This window comes from Pelophylax lessonae (assembly GCF_965119305.1).
Source record: "Pelophylax lessonae genome assembly, chromosome: 6".
In the NCBI taxonomy this organism is placed as follows: Eukaryota; Metazoa; Chordata; class Amphibia; order Anura; family Ranidae; genus Pelophylax; species Pelophylax lessonae.
Genome location: NC_138773.1, coordinates 41,468,322 through 41,488,045, shown reverse-complemented (window position 1 = coordinate 41,488,045; position 19,724 = coordinate 41,468,322). Strand labels below are relative to the sequence as shown.

The window sequence follows — 19,724 nt, the reverse complement described above, 5'->3', positions numbered from 1 at the left end:
CTTACTTATTCTATACTAGGGGGAAGCTATTTCCCCTTTCCTCTCATTCTTTATTATATACACAGATATAAACAGGCTCACAAGATAATGCCATGCGACTAACAACAGAAATAACAATTGTCCTTTCATATATATGCACTTGTCTGTAATGAGTTTAGCTCTCGGCTACTTCTAAAGGTGGCCATAAACCTGCCGAAAAATCATTTGAAAATCTGTCATTTGGTCCAATCGTCTGTTTTTCCTCCAGTTAATGGGCACAAATAGAAAATCGTTTTTAACTTTTCAGAGCCGAAAAATCGAAGGAACCGTTTTGAAAATCTGCCGGCCGATCGATAAATTAAAAGGTTAATGTGTTTCTCGGCCGACCTGTTTGCACTCGGTATATGTGACAAACTGAATTCATTTATGTCCATTGAACGATTTATCGTTCGAAATTCGGTCATTACATGATGGCACGATCGTCTCCGCTCTCAGGGCCAATTTTTCGTTTTTCGAAAATGAGTTTGCCCGATATTTCGGCAGGTGTATGGCCACCTTAAGTTTGCTCATAATAGTGATGCACTTGTCAGATGTAAACCTGAGGTCATGTTTGAATAATCTTCTCTACGTGTTCATATACCCTTTGTACGATGGATGGTACTTTTTTGCTGTATACTGTGCATTGAGCCACTTATGTATACAACAGTCTTCATTTATCAATAAAATCCTTGGTACCAGAAGTATATATATTGCATCTTCACCATGGCAACAGCATAGCTACATTTAAATCAAATCTCATTTGGGGAGGTTTAGAGAGCTTTATTGAGCATGTTGACACGTTTTGTTTTATCAAAGTTCCATAGACACGTTAAATACCCACAATAGCCAGAGTATTGGCACATACTGTATTGCAGCAGGACAAGACCAAAATACCTTTCACATTACAAATGGAGACTGTACAGGCTTCCTCAGAGTCAACGTCAGCTCCCCTCAGGTTGTCTTAGCAAGTTTTCTGCCTTGCAATCAATAGATGTATTTTGTATGGTTTGAATTCTCCATCGTGTGTGTGTGTGCATTTAATAGTATTATACTGTGACAGGAAAGTCAGTAACTTCATATTGATTATTGTATTTGGTAACACAGAAAGACGCAATGGTGACAGATTACACTCAGCCCACCAATTGTGCTTTTGTATGTGTCCCTTAGGCTTTTCAGTTTGTAACTAGCTGGCCCAAGGATATCCCTGGGACCAAAGTGCTGAGAAACAGTTTATTTATATTGTGTTGCCACCTCTTGGAGCTCTGGGCTGAGGACCAGAAGTAGACAAGAAAGTGGTGAAGTGCTTGATTGAACTGGAAGCCAAAGGAGCCACAAATCACTCTCACATCTCGGAGGTCACAGTCTCATCAAATGCCCGAAAACCCCAGTCCCGGTAAGTCCGGCTCCAGCTGGTCTTCTTTGGTTCTGAAAAAAAAAAGAGAATGACAAAAATAAAAAATAAAACCATCTACAGAAAACCTTTCAAGTCTCAGTATGGGTCTTTAAAAGTTAAGTAAGAGTTATTAAATGTTATCTGTTTTAAATGCAACTAGTGTCACCTTCATTATTCCTTCCTTCATGGGTGGCCCATTATTTGCAATCAGTGTAACCAAGTTGTGCATAATATTTGATAACCAAGTTCTGCAAGGGTAATAATTGTCTAATGAAGCTCTTTGCATTTGTCAGTAGTGTTCGTCTTTGCACAGAGGACTTATTTGGCTGCCTGAACTGTAATAGAAAAGTTGGATCTTTTTTAAGGCACATTTGAACATTTTAAAGGGTCATAATCTCCTGCTCCCAAAAAAATCTCATAATTTTTTTTATTTTTAACAGTTTCTAGTCTGCATAGCTTTTATCAGTAGGAAACAGTATTTTGGTTCGATGGATAAGTATTCATTTTGATAAAAGCATGCATAGATTGTAAAAAAGGGCCCTTTGTGTGACATATGTTATGTTCCCAGACTACTAAAGCCATTTTTTTCACCCTCTCCTGTTTTTCTGTGGGTTGATGATAATCAAGTATTAAAACAGCCTTAAAAACCTTGCCGATGAAACAGACCCATGTATATGTAAAACCAGTCATGAGACAAATAGGGAGGGCTGACATTCTTCTTAAAATGCTGATTGATTTGCTGGCATTTTGACTCTCTGGCCTTAATATTTTCCTATCCAGAAGAAGTATGTGGGGGCTGTAGGAGCTCCAAAGCCTGGTGTACTCTCTTATGTAAACAAGGGCTAAATTGTTGTAGTCATAAGCACTGGCCTCTCCTGCCTCCAGTGCCTCAATATTTGCCCATCACTGTAATGGAAGGCTTTGCTGACCAGTAGTGAGGAGGAGGGGAGGCCAAGGTAATATGGTATGTCTGAATGCTGATTCTGATATGTTTATCAGCAAAAGCTTCAAAGCAATTACTCAGAGCTGATAGAGATGATTATGAAACTAGAACACAGGAAAATGGACCTCCTGTCTATTACAACCCGCTTATTTCCATGTTTAATTTCCCTTCTCAGCTGACAGCTGTTTCTGTTTTATGTGCACCAGTGTTAAAATGAGCAACAGAATTGGAATACAAATGAGAAACTAAGATGAATGGATCATTTCGCTTTGCATTTTGTCATAACTGAACTCATTGAATAACCTTTGGTTTTATTTTAGGGCATCAACAAACACAAAAAAATGATCAGGCTCCAATAGTGTATGTAACACAACTGGAAAGTTATAAAAGCCAGTTGTCCATAGCTGCTGAAGAGAAGAAAATCCTTGGGAAAAAAGGAGTCAAAGAGCAAGTCACACAAAAAACTCTCTTAAAAAGCGTTTAGGACTCGGACATAATAGCTCTGGTATGATAATGGGGATAAGTCAACTTGCATTACACAAGAGTTTATTAATCATAAATAGTAAAACCATAAGGAGCTCCAACAGTAGTAAAAGTAATGGACATAATATCATAGCACATCACCCTTATAATAAACTCTCCACCAACCACAATGAATCAATGGCTGAATAGATACCTACTTTAGACCATGCATAAGAATATAGAGACAATCCCGTGACTGGACACTTACCAGTGTGGTCTGGTGAGTGGCTGTTTTGGGAGGCAACCCCCTGTGTCTCTGGTGACAGTAATCCGTGGTCAGGCTGCTGCAGCAATCTGTGTTGGGAATGCAGCCGTGAGGCTCTCGGTAACACTGCACTTCAGGGTGGAAACACAGGGAGACGGAGGGAGATGCGACGTGGAACTGAGAAGCTGGATGGCTGAAGTTGACGTCACGCAGTCAATGGTTTGACATCCACCCGTGACGTCATCTTTAGGCATCCGGCTTCCCTGGGTTTTCACCCTGACGTGCAGTGTTATCGAGAGCCTCGCACAGATTGCTGCAGCAGCCTGACCGCGGATTCCTGTCGCCGGAGACATCGGGGGTTGCCTCCCAAAACGGCCACTCACCAGACCACACTAGTAGCTCAGTGTCCAGCCGTGGGATTGCCTCTACATTCTTATCCATGGGCTAAAATAGGTTCTTTTCAGCCATTGATTCATTGTAGTTGGTGGAGTGTTTATTATGAGGCTAATGTGCTATGATATTATGTCCATTACTTCCACTACTGTTGGAGCTCCTTAGTCCCAGTTCACATATATGCGATGTGGGAACCCTGCGAATCCACTGTGGGTTCCTGCATCACACTCAACTCGCAGGCATGTTCACACTGCCATATGCGAATCGCTGGGGGTGTCAATACAAAGTTAACGACACCCCCAGATCAGTTGGCATATCGCAGTAATCGGATCCCATAGGTGTGAGCACCCATGCGATCTGATTCTGGTGTGGACCCAAAAAAGGGTCCTGTGCAAATTTGGTCCGAATGCGATGCGCATTCAGCCATACAATCTGTATGGCTGAATATGCATCGCACAGATATTGCATGTGATTTGCAGAGCAGTGCGCTCCGAATCATATGTGATATCTGTCATCGCATATGTGTGAACTGGCTCTTATGGTTTTACTATTTATGATTAATAAACTCTTTTTTAAGGCAAGTTGACTTATCTCCATGATAATACCAATGCTATTATGCCCAAGTCCTAAACCCTTTTATAGATAGTTTTTAGTGTGACTGACTATTTATTATAGGGCATAATTATGGCAACTGGTTCTAAGGCCATGAGGCTGGGGGGGGGGGGGGGCAAGTCATGGTTTACTGGAGCCATGAATGGAGTCATTGAGCTATATAGCCTGGGGTAATTTTTATGCAAATGAGAACCAAGCTGTTATGCACTGGCTCATCCCTCCTCCAGTGCCTCATTTTTAGCCCATCATTGCAATGGAAGAATTTCCAACACGTAGTGAAGAACAGTAGGCAGACTGGTCAAAATAGATCCCATAATCATTATAGCTCCATTATTTACATATTCTGAACAGCCAGTGAAATCACTTTTAAAACAAGCCCTCATTCACCAATCTATCTATAGGCATTGTAGAGAAATTTGTTGTTGAAATTCACAAAAGAGGCACAGAAATCTTAGTTAGTGCTGGTTCACACTGCCGCTACCACTAAAGTAGCGTCGCTTCCAGCGCGACTTTGACGCGATTTTGACGCGACTTTGGCGCGACTTTGACGCGACTTTGGCGCGACTTAGCGCGACTTAGCGCGACTTTGACGCGACCTAATCGCGAGGCAACTTTTTATTTGGCCAATCACAATCTGATGTCTTGTGACCTAATTTCCTTTTCCTGTGTTTTTTTTTTTATATATTTCCTTTTTCCCATGTGTGCAGTGTTGTGTGTCTCACATAGCTTTGTTTGTCTGTCCAGAAACGTAAAAAAAAAAAAAGAGCTTTTTTCCTATAATTTTTAAGAAGCACATGCCTCCAAAGACACCCAAAAAATGCCCGTAAAATGTCTGCAAGAAAAAAAGCCAGCCGCAGAGAAGCCGTATTCCTGAAAATATAGTAAAAATGCTGTTTTTTAGGGGTTCTGGACATGCTACAGAGCTGAAAATTGACAGGTACACTTTTTAGACCCCCCAGACACTAAATAAAAAAAATGACATGCCTGCCTAAAAAAATGCCCGCTAAATGCCTGCAAGAAAAAAAGACAGCTGGTAAGACACTACAAAAAATTATAAGAAAAATGATTTTTTTTTAGGGGTTCTGGACATGCTACATAGCTGAAACTTGACAGGGACACTTTTTTGACCCCCCAGACACTAAATCCAGAAAATGACATGCCTGCCTAAAAAAAATGCCCGCTAAATGTCTGCAAGAAAAAAAGCCAGCCGCAGAGAAGCCGTATTCCTGAAAATATAGTAAAAATGCTGTTTTTTAGGGGTTCTGGACATGCTACAGAGCTGAAAATTGACAGGTACACTTTTTAGACCCCCCAGACACTAAATAAAAAAAATGACATGCCTGCCTAAAAAAATGCCCGCTAAATGCCTGCAAGAAAAAAAAGACAGCTGGTAAGACACTACAAAAAATTAAAAGAAAAATGATTTTTTTTAAGGGTTCTGGACATGCTACAGAGCTGAAACTTGACAGGGACACTTTGTAGACCCCCCAGAAACGAAATCCAAAAAATGACATGCCTGCCTAAAAAAATGCCCGCTAAATGCCTGCAAGAAAAAAAGCCAGCCGCAGAGAAGCCGTATTCCTGAAAATATAGTAAAAATGCTGTTTTTTAGGGGTTCTGGACATGCTACAGAGCTGAAACTTGACAGGGACACTTTTTAGACCCCCCAGAAACGAAATCCCAAAAATGACATGCCTGCTTAAAAAAATGCCCGCTAAATGCCTGCAAGAAAAAAAGACAGCTGGTAAGACACTACAAAAAATTAAAAGAAAAATGATTTTTTTTAGGGGTTCTGGACATGCTACAGAGCTGAAACTTGACAGGGACACTTTGTAGACCCCCCAGAAACGAAATCCAAAAAATGACATGCCTGCCTAAAAAAATGACCGCTGATGAATGCCTGCAAGTATAAAAGACAGCTGGTAAAGACACTACAAAAAATTAAAAGAAAAATGTTTTTTTTTTAGGGGTTCTGGACATGCTACAGAGCTGAAACTTGACAGGGACACTTTTTAGACCCCCCAGAAACGAAATCCAAAAAATGACATGCCTGCCTAAAAAAATGACCGCTAATGCCTGCAAGAAAATTATGCTCTTTTCTTGTTCACTGCCATTTTTTAGCAAAGTCGGATGACAAGTCGGATTACAGGTCGCTTCAATTAAGATAAGGAGGCGACTCCCATTGAAGTATATGGGACAGGTCGGATCACTGGTCGCCTGAAAGTAGTACAGGACCCTTTTCTGAAGTCGGAGCGACCTTAATAGCGGCAATTAAGACGGCACTGATTCATTTACATTGGTTTGGTCATGTCAAGCGACCTGGGGCGACCTGGGGCGACACAAGTCGCCTCGTGAGTCGCCCTAGTGTGAATGGGGGCTTAATTTCTTATTGCAACAGAATGTTTGCAGCTTTTGTACCTTTTAATGTAAACAAACAGCAGATGTTTCAAAGCTTTTATTTTGTAAAGTGCTAAACAAACTGTTGGCACTATATTAAAGCTGGCCATACATGGATTGTAATTCTGGCAGTTCAGCAGGGAACAGACAAATTTTCGATCCATGTATGGGCAGGCTGGTTGCACAGAAATTGACTTCTGTAACTTCTGTACAACCCACCTGACGGTTTCCCCCGATCCATCAGTGCTGCCGGCTATAGCACTAATCAGTTTATTCTGTTGGCGGCGAACTCTCCCCACTGTCAGATTACAATAACTCAGCAGTAAGGCATCCAATGTGTGGATGGGGAAATCGGGTAAATTTTTTTTTTTGATCAACCCCCTGGTTGACAGAAAAAAAAAAGACCGATGGGCTGCTTTACTCTCATATAATAATAATCCGTTGGAAACCGACTAAGTTTTTCTTTGTCTTGTAAGTACTGAAATAGATCGCAGTACAGTGAGAACAAATCTAAACAAAACCTTAAAATAACAAAAAAAAAATAGATCTGAAGGAGGAGGATGGAAAATGTTTTTCTCACTGAGTGCGTTTTTCATTTTGGTAACATCGTACTTATTGTAATGTGCATGTTCATCCTGAAATTGTACATAGAACTTGAAAACATTGCCATGGCAATTGTACACAATTTTTCAGGGTTTTCATACAATATTTGTTAGGTTTATAATGGTTCTATTGAATGCTTTGCTGGGTTTTTACATTTCTGTCCAAACTTCAAATGACATTCTACTGGTGTATGGACAGCTTAAACTGGAATTCGAGTCTAAATGTTTTTTACCTTAAGGTAAAAAACGTCCTACTACCCGTCCTATCCCCCCACCCCTTCCCTAAATTCGGTTATTACCTTGCTCTATGTCACCACTCCAGTTTCAACACTGCTACCTTCAATTCCTGCTTTCACAGGAGAAAGCCATAGGGCTCTTGTTGCTGTCAAACCCCTGTGGAGGGAGCAGGGTAATGGCTTACTGGTTGTGTGGTTTGTGGACACACACAGCCTTGCATGGGAAAGTGCATGCATGGGTGCCTCCTTACCACCTGGTTTGCTATAGGAGGCAAAAGCTGGAAGGGACTGCCAGAAGAGGGGGAAAGCGATCTTTCTGTCATATCATTGCACAAAACAGGTAAATATTATCTCTAAAAGCCTTTTAGTATTACTAGGCTAGCCCACAGAAGCAAAGACTTCTCTCATTCAGCCCATGGATTGAATGGGAGATATCTAGGAGATTTCTCCATCCCTGCAGTTTAGGAATCCTTGCTGTTGGCTGTTGTACTTAGACAGCCACTGGAGCCACAGCTGAATGAACACCAAAACAGTGACTACATGCATCTGATAGGAAAAAGTCAATGTTGGGCTGCCAGTTTTTTTTATCTGGAAATGTTTAGAATAGAATAAAATTAAAAGGTCAATGCAAGCTGATAACAATACATTTAAAAGAAGTATCCTAAATAATACTTTGCATTGGAGGGATGACAGCACTGATAATTACAATGGTGTAAATGCAGGGAAGGGGGGAGGATGCTGGTGATGAAGGCAGTGACTGTTCATATCACTGCAGACACCTCTTTTATGTGTGTTTACATGAAGTACACAGTCTCATTACAGCTGAAGAGGCAGCAACTCATGTTCAATTGCAGGATAATTATAGTGGCACTTGTTTACTCTAAAGCCTTGTGAGGTCATCTGCTACTGGCACTTACTATTGGCAAATGAATGTTTGGGGAACCCGCACTCCATAAATGCTATGAAGTTTTTCCAAGAATTAATAGAGCACATGTTTATTGGATGAATGACTGCACATTGCCCTGGGGGAAAGGTCTCAGTTTGTGCCAATTTCTTTTCAATTAGACACACAGGATCATCTCCACTCAATAAAGGATCGGTACATTTATCCTTTAAATATTCCCCTCCCCCCAAGTCCTACACTTACCTGTCCCTACTCCTTTGAGATCTTCACTGGGTGCTGAACAGTGTCTTCTCTAAATGTCTTCTCACTGGGCTCTGCTTTTTCAGTGCATAGGGGGAAGATTCTCCATTTATTGCTATTCATCCCAAAAGGGGATTGTCTTTTCAAAAGGATGAAATGGAGATATACTGAGTCTGAATTAGTATTAGTTATCTTTAAATGCCCCCTTCCCCCCCCCCCCCCCGCCGCCGTCCTCCTTTACCAAGTCTTAGGCCCCTTTCACAAGGGCTTTCCGATCCGGTCCGCCTGTCAGTTTTATTACACGGACCTAATCGGATGCTCCATGCAACCCTATGGAGTAGCGGATGTCCGCTGACACCCGCTCCTATCCGATCCGATCCTGTCCATGATATCAGGACAGATGGAAACCCTATTTTCCATCTGTCTGAAGGATCGGATAAGATCGATTGAAAATGGACAGGCGGTCCGTTTTCATCGGATCTCCCATAGAGGAGAGCAGGGCTCTAACAGCTCCATCTCTGCAAAGTACGTGGAGACAGAGTTGTCATCCACCTGCTCATTGGGGATTGGCCGATCGATCCCCGCTGAGCAAAACGGAGTCCGTCGGGTGCACCACTCTTGGGCCCCTTTCACAGGGTGGCAGACTCTGGCTGCGATCTGCTTGCTCAGCAGGGGATTTGTCTGCTGATCCCTGCTGAGCAGGCGGATGACAGGTCCGTGTCTGCTCCGCTTATGTCCAGTGGACACATCCTGCTCTGCTCTATGAGCAGTCGAATGTCTGTTTTCTCCCGACTGCCATCTGATCCGATCTTCTCAGATGGAGGGGAATGGATCCCCTTCTGTTTGTTTTTGCTGAAAGGTAGCTGGGTGTAAATGGACACAAGGCCATTTACATTTTGCTAACCATAGAGAAAAATGGAGGGTCCAGTCGGGTCCATCTGTAAAATAGACAGGTGGACCCGACCTGACAGCTTCTGTGAAACGGCCTTACGGTTGCCTGCCACACTCCTTGGATATCCTCACTGAATGGTGCACAGACTCTTCTCCAAACGTCTGCTAGCTGATTTTTTTTGCTTCTTCGATGTATATGTGGAAGAATCTCCATATTCTATGGAAAGGCTGTGTATTCATTGTAAAAATGGCCTTACTTTTTATAGGAATGAATAGAAATGCACAAAAAAGTGAAGCCCAACTGGGGAGTTTTTAGGAGACTATGCCATTCAATGGGCTACATAGAGAAGATCTCGGAGGAGTGGGAACAGGTAAATATAAACACAAATAATGGGGGGAAGGGGTTGCTGGAGGTATTTAAAGAATAGGTTTACTGTAAGAACAGTTATCCTGTATGGTTTAGTATCTAATGAGACTTGTACAATTTACAATACAATGCTACCGTGGGGATCGAAAGTTTGGGCACCCCAGGTAAAAATTTGTATTAATGTGCATAAAGAAGCCAAGGAAAGATGGAAAAATCTCCAAAAGGCATAAAATTACAGATTAGACATTCTTATAATAAGCCAAGAGTCTTTCAATTCTTGTTTGAGTTATCTTTGTCAATGCTTCCTTACAAAAGTCTTTCAGTTCTTTGAGATTTCTGGGCTGTCTGTCACGCACTGCTCTTTTAAGGTCTATGCATAGATTTTCAATTATGTTGAGGTCAGGAGATTGTGAAGGCCATGGCAAAACCTTCAGTTTACACCTCTTGATGTAATCCCCCGTGGATTTTGAGGTGTGTTTAGGATCATTATCCATTTGTAGAAGCAATCCTCTCTTTAACTTAAGCTTTTTCACAGATGGCATCAAGTTACCATCCAAAATTTGCTGAAATTTTATTGAATCCATTTTTCCTTCTACTCGTGAGATGTTCCCTGTGCCACTGGCTGCAATACAACCCCAAAGCATGATTGATCCACCCCCATGCTTAACAGTCGGGCAGAGGTTCTTTTCATTAAATTATGTGCCCCTTCTTCTCCAAACTTTGCTCATTCTGGCCAAAAAGTAAAATTTTAACCTCATTGGTCCACAGAACTTGTTTCCAAAATGCATCAGGCTTGTCTATATGTTCATTTGCAAAGTTCAAACGCTGATTTTTGTGGTGAGGACGTAGAATAGGTTTTCTTCTGATGACTCTTCCATGAAGACCATATTTGTACAAGTATCTCTTTATAGTGGAATAGTGTACCACAACTCCAGTGTCTGCCAGATCTTTCTGGAGGGATCGTGCAGTCAAAACGTTGGTTTTGAATTGTTTTTCTCACAATCCTGCGAGCTGTTCTGTCTGATATTTTTCTTGGTCTTCCAGATCTTGCTTTAACTTCCACTGTTCCTGATGATTGCCATTTCTTAATTACATTCCGAACAGAGGATATTCCATTCCTTCTCCAGCTTTGTGAGCGTCAACTATTTTCAGTTTCCGTTTTCTAGACAACTGCTTAGAAGATCCCATGGTGCTGATTGTTGGGGCAAGGTCAGATGAGTCTGGGCATTTAAAACCTTTGAGATTTACATCACCTGGTCTTCCCAGACGATGATTGAGAACAATCCATGACACTGGCAGGTCTTAGCCTTGCAAAGGGGGGAGTGCATGCTATAAATTCTGCAGGGTACCCAAACTTTTGCAGACGCCATTTTTTTTGTTTTCTGTAATTTTGAAAGTGTCAATGATGGAAATAAAATCTAACTTTTGTTGACATATTATAAGAATGTCTAATCTGTAATTTGGTGCCTTTTGGAGATTTTTCCATCTTTCCTTGGCTTCTTTATGCACATTAATACAAATTTTTACCTGGGGTGCCCAAACTTTCGATCCCCACTGTATAAATACAGAACATCAGAATAGACCAGGTTATCGGAAATACATGCTTATGCAACCATGCTGGCAAGGAGCAAATAAAAGAAAAAGCAGTAGCAAGAAGATGGTCAGAAACTGGAGATGGTGAAATAAAGAATGTATTGGAATTATGTAGGTGAGATTCTAGAAAAGAAAGAAGGAAGCCGATTGTGGTCAGCAATGCTAGGTGTTGAATTTTCCTGTCTCACCAACATTCCTCTATGATGCTGTATGCTGAAATGCGCCTCATATAGGAGTGTCTTTTCCTTCAAGCAACCAGCAAACCAGCTTCCACCCTTTCTGTTGCTTGAGGAGGATTAAACATGTAAGGAAGACACTGATTGGTTGCTGGGAAAGAAAAACAATTTTTCAGTCACACACTTCACACATGAGGACTAATATGATTTTAAACAAAGCTAAATTTCATTACATTTTCCTTAAAATTTATCATTTATATCTTGAAGAAGACCATATGTTGGCTTGACGTGTAAAAATCCAATACCAATTAGTCATACGGATCATATGTGTGCACATGGATGCATTCTTCTTCATGTGTTTTGTGTTCCTGAACATATCTTGAAAAATAATTCCCCACAGAGACAATTGCTGTCTATTGTGGATGCAACACCAATACTTGTGGTTGCACTTTGGATATTCTGGTTTTAAAATTCCGATTTGCATCGGTTTACTCCTGCATATTGACCCCCATGTCTACCATAAAGCACAGTCCTTTCTGTGAAAAATTCCTTTACACGCCCTGCAAAGTTACACTCCCATGTACAAGCTTTATGTGGTTGGTATTACCTATGGAACAGATTCAAGTTATTTCTGTCCTAATATTTTGAAATGATTCATCACACCTAGTGTTGTTACTACTGAATCAATTGTTAAAGTGCAACTAAACCCCAGCGATTTAACAGTTTTAAAAAACAGTTGCAAGTGCCAGGAATGTAACTGTCACATTGGTTGTGCTCTCAACCAAACTGTCAAACCATAACTCAGCCTTTTTCAACCAGGGTGCCCAGGCACCATGGGGTGCCTTGAGACTTCTTCAGGGGTGCCTTTTCAAAATGCTGAAAAATTGTATGCAAGCCAGCAGGTGGATGAAGCCTGCCTTTGAGTAACACAAAGCCACAAGTTTTCATTATGCACCATTACAACTTTCTAGACACCGGCATCCTAACAACCAATGATGTTATCAGTTGATAAGGAGGATGTCTGTTGCCTCCACAGCCTCCTTGTTTGACCCTCCTGTGCTCCTCTCCCTCAGCACTGGGGTGACATTAGCTGACTGATGGAGAGAAATTGAGGGAGAAGAGAAACATTGGAATACTAGTCAGTACAGCCTCGTACACACGTACTGATTGTCGGCCAAACGATCGGCCGTCTTTTGTCCAGGGCTGTCGTGTCTGTTGAAAACTGCAAAAGACTGCACACGAATTTTGTCGGCCAACAACAGCCGACTGCTGAAGTGATGTCATGTGATGGTTAACTTTCCTTGTCTTTTTTCTTTTCTGAGCATGCCCAGTCTTGCAAATCTGCTGTCTGTCGGCCGAAATCTGTACTGACTGGCGAACAATCGGCCGTTCTGGTGACGGCCAACAAAAATTTTAAAGTCTGCACGACAGATTCTGTTCGGCCGAAAATGCGCTGTCGACTGTCGGAAGCATCATACTAACAAGCCTACAATCGAATATTTACGGCCGTCAATCGGTACGTGTGTACGGGGCTTACCAGTTTGCAAACGCAATGTTGGGCGTCCTATGTGTGTGGATGTTGCTGCATTATGTTAAGCTATTAGAATAGTTTTTTACATTTTAGAATGGGGTGCCTCGAGACTGCCCATAATTTTAAAGGGTGCCTTGAGAATGTCTATAATTTTAAAGGGTGCCTCGACTGAAAAAAGGTTGAGAAACACTGTCCTAACTGATCACATGTGCAGCATCATAGCAGTTGAAGCTCAAACAGAGACTTAAGATGCCAGCTTCCTTAGCAGAAAATGATGAGAGGGTTTAGTTCCACTATAATGAGTATGCATATTAACATAATGTGTATGTAGCCAGAGTATCTTTTTTATACAATTGCTTTACAAAAATGGTTTTGCAATTTGCTTTGTAGATTTCGAGGTCTATTTAGAAAACATTCATTGAATGAATTTTGGAAGCATTCATGCCAACTGAGCAAAAGGTCACATATGTTTTCTAAGAGATGAATTCCTGTATCGCCAGCTTCATCTAGTGGTCAAAATGTGCTATAGTTTTCTCACTGAGGTATTTCAGAAAACTATACTGCATTTTGGTCACTAGATGGAGCCGATGTTACAGGAATTAATCTCTTAAAACCTTATGGTGACATTTGGTTCAGCTTGCATGAATGCTTCTGACATTTGTGCAGCATCTTTAAATAGACCCCTTAGTGTTGTTTATTTAGGGCTCTCCTGATTTAGAGTCGGTTCACACTGGGGCGGCACGACTCTGTACTACTTCGGGGGCGACTTGTGCATTCCCAAGCACCACGACTTCGGAGCGACTTGCACGGACTTCACATAATGGAAGTCTATGCAAGTCGCTCCGAGGTCGCCCCGAAGTAGTACAGGACCCTTTTTCTAAGTCGGAGCGACTTGTGTCGCTCCTATTAGAACGGGTCCTGTAGCAGTCAATTGACCGCGAGGGAGCGCGACTTGTCAGGCTGACAAGTCGCGCTGGTGTGAACGGAGTCTTAGGGGTATATTTATAAAGCAATACATGTGGCATTCACTACACATTCACTGCAGGTACATGTGTTTTAAATTATAGGAATTGATTTACTTGCAGTGAATGTTTGGTGAATATCACATTTGCTACTTTCTAAATATGCTCCTTAGTATCCACTTTGCATTTGAGCAGTCAGTGAAGGATTGCTCATTCTGAAGGCTCTAGTAACAGGACATGAGAAGTTTGGGATGTTGATCCTGGCTGGTTGTCCAAGATGTTGATCAGTAAATGCTGTAAGGCCACCAGTCTGAGCTGATGAGAATAATTATGAAACCAGAACATAGAAAAATGGAGTTAAGCAGTCTTATTCCATTTTTATTTCACACAGCAACAGACAGCCCATTTTATGTGCTGCAACTGTACATGAGCAGAATATTGTGGATATTTTGAGGAATACATTTAACTTGTCATATCTTGGCCAATTAGATCATTTCTGCTTGTATAATAGGACATAACTTTGCCATTAGTGTAGGACCCCGGTACCCAACCTGTGGCTCGGGGGCCACATGCAGCCCTTTGGCACTTTTTGCGCAGCCCTCGGGGCCCCTGCAGACAGTACTTTGTGTTTTCTTTTTGCTCTGTTTTGACACATTCTAAGACTGTGTGCTGGAACATGTCCCAGTTTCCAACGACTCCCATAGCATGTTCACTGTCTCTGCACCATATCTGTAGTCTCTGACCATGTCCACAGTCTCTGACCATCACTTGCATCATTCCTATAGTCTTCTACTATATCCTGTTTTGTGTCTGCTGTTTCTGACACTGATTATTTACTGGATTTTATTGCACAACCCTTTCGTAATGTCAAGGGCCGCACTTGAGGCCCCCCATATCAAGAAAGTTGACCACCAGTGCTGTAGGAAGTGGTTTGGGTGGAAGGAGATATTGAATCATGGGCTCATAAGATCAGGGTTCCCACTATTACTGTCCCTCCAAATTATTAATCATTTGTGTGCTCATATTATATTCAATATAGACCCATTTCTATTTCTTCTTGCACCCTATTCCCTTCCTCTCATTTTTAATTTTAGACCCAAGTATATAACAAATACCTCCTTAATGGTTTTACAGGAGATACAAGAGGGGCCATGCTGACTTTTACTCTGGGCCTGTGGATTTTAGTTACACCTTTGCCTAAATGTATTCTGTTACCAGTACAAAGAAGAAGGAGTCCTGAGCCATTTATGACTACAAAACCCCCGTGGAGGGGCTGGTTGGAGCCCAGGCTGAGGCTGTTTCCACTCCTCACAATCAGGTTTTTGTAGTGAAATGCATCTCAGGACTCTTTCTTCTTTGTATTGTTATCTATGGAGCTGGGATGAGCTCCATCCTCGCCTGAAGAGAACCCACTGGAGCCTCGAGCAGCACCCACAATTTGGCATTGGTTCACAGTAAATGTATTCTGTGTTTCTATATACTGTATTTGTATTTTAAATGCATATTTTTACATACACCTACATTTTTGACACTGAATATTTACTGAATTTTATGTTCAGCCCTTTCGTAATGTCAAGGGCCGCAGTTGAGGCCCCCCCCCATATCAAGAAAGTTTACCACCAGTGCTGTAGGAAGTGGTTTGGGTGGAAGGAGATATTGAATCATGGGCTCATAAGATCAGGGTGCCCACTATTACTGCCTCTCCCAATTATTAATCCCAATTATTTAGATTGTAAGCTCTAACGAGCAGGGCCCTCGGATTCCTTTTGTTCCAAATTGTACTGTAACTGTAATGTCTGCCCTCATTTTGTTAAGCGCTGCGCAAACTGTTGGCGCTATATAAATCCTGTATAATAATAATAATAACAATACATTCTTAACAGAGATAATAAATAAGCACACGGACACATAACATGTAGATATATGTATGAACACATTCATGGATGCAATGATTTAATGATGTTGGCTCATGCATACTGTGCATTTACAGTAATCAAACATCATGACATGATTCTTGCATATGTTTGTTAACAAATAGCACCAGCACATCATTTATATTTTACAGACTATTGTATAAGGACACAGTATCACCAATACACTTACAAAAGACATGCTCATGTAAGAGGAGCTGTACATGCATTATTTTTTTTTAGTTGGGACAGTTGCAGAAAACTACACTTAAATTGCAGCACATTTAATACATTGCATGGAAACGTATCAGTGAGAACTGCAAACAGCAGCCCAGGCTCTTCACGTACGTACTTTGGAAAAAGGCGTGTTACATTTTCAAAAAGCAAAGTTATAATCAGGCCCTAACATTTACTGAGGCACCATATATCTACATTATAATTCAGCTGACGATAGAATGTTTTATAATCCCAACAATAAATATAGCATACAAATACAGTCCATGCTAGATAAGAAATACCCTGACAAAAAAGGGAACCTGTAATACCATTTATGACCACCAAGTGGGAGTGACAGTAATTGCTGGATTCTTATAGAAAACCAGAAAACACTGAGATTGCATTTTACATATAGGCAGTGAGGAATAATAATATAAAATATTTTCCTGACTAAAATGTACATATTACCTTCTACCATAATCTCTATATTGCATTTCTCTATAGTGACTCTGTTTCTAAAATTAATACATAAACAAATGTGCCCTCTTCAAAGAAAGACTTAGACTTATGCCCCATACACACGTGCAGATTATCTGCAGACTTTTGTCTGCAGACTTACCAAAACCATATAATAGGAGGTCAAACCTAAACACTTTCAATTTGTATGCAATCCGGCAGGCCCTTGCACTACATAGAAAAGGTAAGTCTGCAGACAAAAGTCTGCAGATAATCTGCACGTGTGTATGGGGCATAAGATACTCAGGAGTTTTGATCTCCTGGTCCTCTGCTGCATCCAGTGGTTTCTCCCACCAGCCCCTTCATCGCAGTAGTGAGGTAGGGGCTGGCACATCGAATGGTGGTGCAGGCAGCAGCAGAGGTGTGTATCCAAGTACTGCAGATGGCATAATATTTTAGATATTAGTTTTAGTAACAGAGCCCCTTTAACTTTTAGTCTTGTGGTAATATATTATAAAGTATTTGTAGTGGAGTTTGACATTGCTCAAATATAAATAAAATTAATTTAAATATTAAAAATAATAGTGCAAATTGCTTTGGATTCAGCTATCCACTGCACGTAATTACATAGACTAGGCTGAGAGCTTGAAAGGCAATTAAGTTTTTTTTTTTTTTTTTTTTTTAGATGTGGGAGAGGGCCACATAAATACAAAAAAGATGTCAAGTTAACGCTTTACTGAGGTAGACATTTGGACTGATTTACTAAAGAAGTTGAGAATCTTAACTGAAAACATTTTAAACCAACCCAGAAGTAAACCTTTGGGTCCTTTCACACGGTGCGCCGTCCGACGAGGTCCGTTCTGCTCAGCAGGGGATTGATCCGCTGATCCCCGCTGAGCGGCGGATGAAAGCTCCGTCTCCGCTCTGTGTGCAGAGATGGAGTTGTCAGATCCCCGCTGTCCTCTATGGGAAGATCGGATCCATTCTCATCCGATCCAATCCGCCAGACGGATGGAAAATAGGGTTTCCATCCGTCCGGATTTCACGGACAGGATCGGAATCGGATAGAAGCAGGTGTCAGCAGAGATGTCTCCACTGACATCCGCTGCCCCATAGGGATGCATGGAGCATCCAATGTGGTCACCCTGAAAAACTGACAGGCGGATCAGATCGGATCGCCTGTGTGCAAGGATCCTTAAAGTGGTTGCAAACTCTTACCTATACTTAATGAAATAACTGGCCCCTGGTGATACAAAGAAATAAAACAAATCCTTCTACATAAATTGTTCCTGCTTATTTGTAGCTATTTGTCCTGTACATCCTTGTAAAACTCAGAGATGAAAAATACATTTCACAGACTCACAGAGCAGGGGACAGGGAGCTGCTGTTACACACTCTAAGAGCTGATTCGAGGGAAGGGACATCCCCCCTTCACACAGGAACAGAGCAGAGGCTGTCAATCACAGGCTGTGTGCCGGAGATCACTCCCCTCTCACCTTTTTATTTCTTGGTGTCAGGAAAGCTTTTCAGAAGTGAGTCATGCTTAAAACAGAGAAACTAGATAGCAGAAAGAAATTACACTTAGGCAAGTAAAAACTATAGAATTATATGTTTGTTCAGATTTTATGTCTGAGGTTTCCATCACTTTAAATTGGAACTAAACTCATCGATTTAACAGTTTAAAAAACAGTTACATCCCAGGCATGCTGGGAATGCTAATGCTGGCCATACACTAGCTGTAAAATCGTTAGAAAATCTGTGATTTGGACCGTTCGTTCGTTTTTAGTCCAGTTAATGGGCACAAATAGAAAATCAGTTTGAACTTTTCAGTGCTGAAAAATGGAAGAAACAGTTTGGAAAATTCCGCTGAACAATCGATAAATTGAAAGGTTAATGGGTTTCTCGCCTAAACTGTTTGAACTAGGCATATGTGACAAAGCGAAAGAAAAACAGATTCATTTATGTCTATTGAACGATTTATCGATCAAAATTCAGTCATTACATGATGGCAAAATCGTTTGCTCTCACAGTCGAGTGTTCGTTATTCTAAAGCAAGTTTGAACGATTTTTCGGTTAGTGTATGGCCAGCATAACTGTCCCATTTGCTTGTGCTATCAACCAAATTGTCAAACCATCAAATGGCTGGTGTTACAACTGATCACATGTGCAGCACCATGGCAACTGCAGATCCAATAGAGGCCAAGATGGCAACTTCCTTGGCTGAAAAGGATAGGAGGGTTTAGTTACACTTTAAATTCTCTTAGTTACCCATCTGTTGAGGCACCCCCCATCTTATTCATACTGACTCTAGACCCATTGTCCACACACATCAGGCAGAATGACAATATCTAGGGCAGGGGTGTCAAACTGGGGGCCCTTCAGCGTTGTGGAACTACTAGTCCCATCATGCCTCTGCCTGTGGGAGTCATGCTTGTAACTTTCAGCCTTGTAATGCCTCATGGGACTTGTAGTTCCGCAACAGCTGGTGGACCCCCAGTTTGACACCTGTGATCAAGGGCATAGAAATAGAAAGCTCTGTCCATAAGCTTACCTTGTTTTCCAATGATGTACTAGTAACTTGACCACCCCTTCTATATCACTGCCAAACCTTTTCCAAACACTTGGCAAATTTTTCATAACGTCAGAGCTTGGGATAGATCCAAACAACTCTCAAGTAATAGAAATTGCAGTACTTGTCCACACTAAAGAAATTCTACAGCTAACATATCCATTTACAGGGACTTCTATTGGGGATCACCCTCATCCTAACATATAAATCCCTACAACAGGCCAACATACCCCCACTATCTGTAGAACATACTCCTATATATCAGGCACCATTAGCATATTTTGTAGATTTAAAAAAAAAACTATGCAATAAAATTGACATATCTAAACTGCTGTATATTTTTCTAATTCTTTGGATCCCTGTTCGAAAGTACGTAGTACTCTGCTCAAAGGCACATACTAAAGCAAAAAAACGTTACACTACTGTATATTTGAGGTAAGTCCAGACCTAGACTTAACCAAAACATTTTATACTACTCTCAACTTTTAGGAGATCTTGCTGTCCCAAACCATGACTGCTATTATCCAGCTACCAACCTTGGGAAGTTCCCTTATACAGGTCCCTCTCAAAAAATTAGCATATTGTGAT

The 19,724-nt window shown here is 41.3% G+C and overlaps 1 protein-coding gene across 2 annotated transcripts in view; it reads right to left on the bottom strand.

Moving 5' to 3' along the window:
* Positions 1 to 542: 542 nt before the first annotated feature.
* Positions 543 to 19,724, bottom strand: part of LOC309559151 (tyrosine-protein phosphatase non-receptor type substrate 1-like) — a 91,706-nt gene continuing 72,524 nt past the window's right edge. Inside the window, exons 8-9 of one of the 2 annotated variants that reach the window (XR_014225450.1) lie at positions 11,505 to 11,643; positions 543 to 1,443 (exon numbers count right to left, since the gene is read on the bottom strand). Coding sequence is in view for 1 of the 2 variants with exons in the window: in XM_082262297.1 (XP_082118423.1) it covers positions 1,361 to 1,443 (83 nt within the window). In the remaining variant the exon portion in view is untranslated. The remainder of the gene's footprint in view (positions 1,444 to 11,504; positions 11,644 to 19,724) is intronic. The other variant, XM_082262297.1, reaches the window with a different exon arrangement.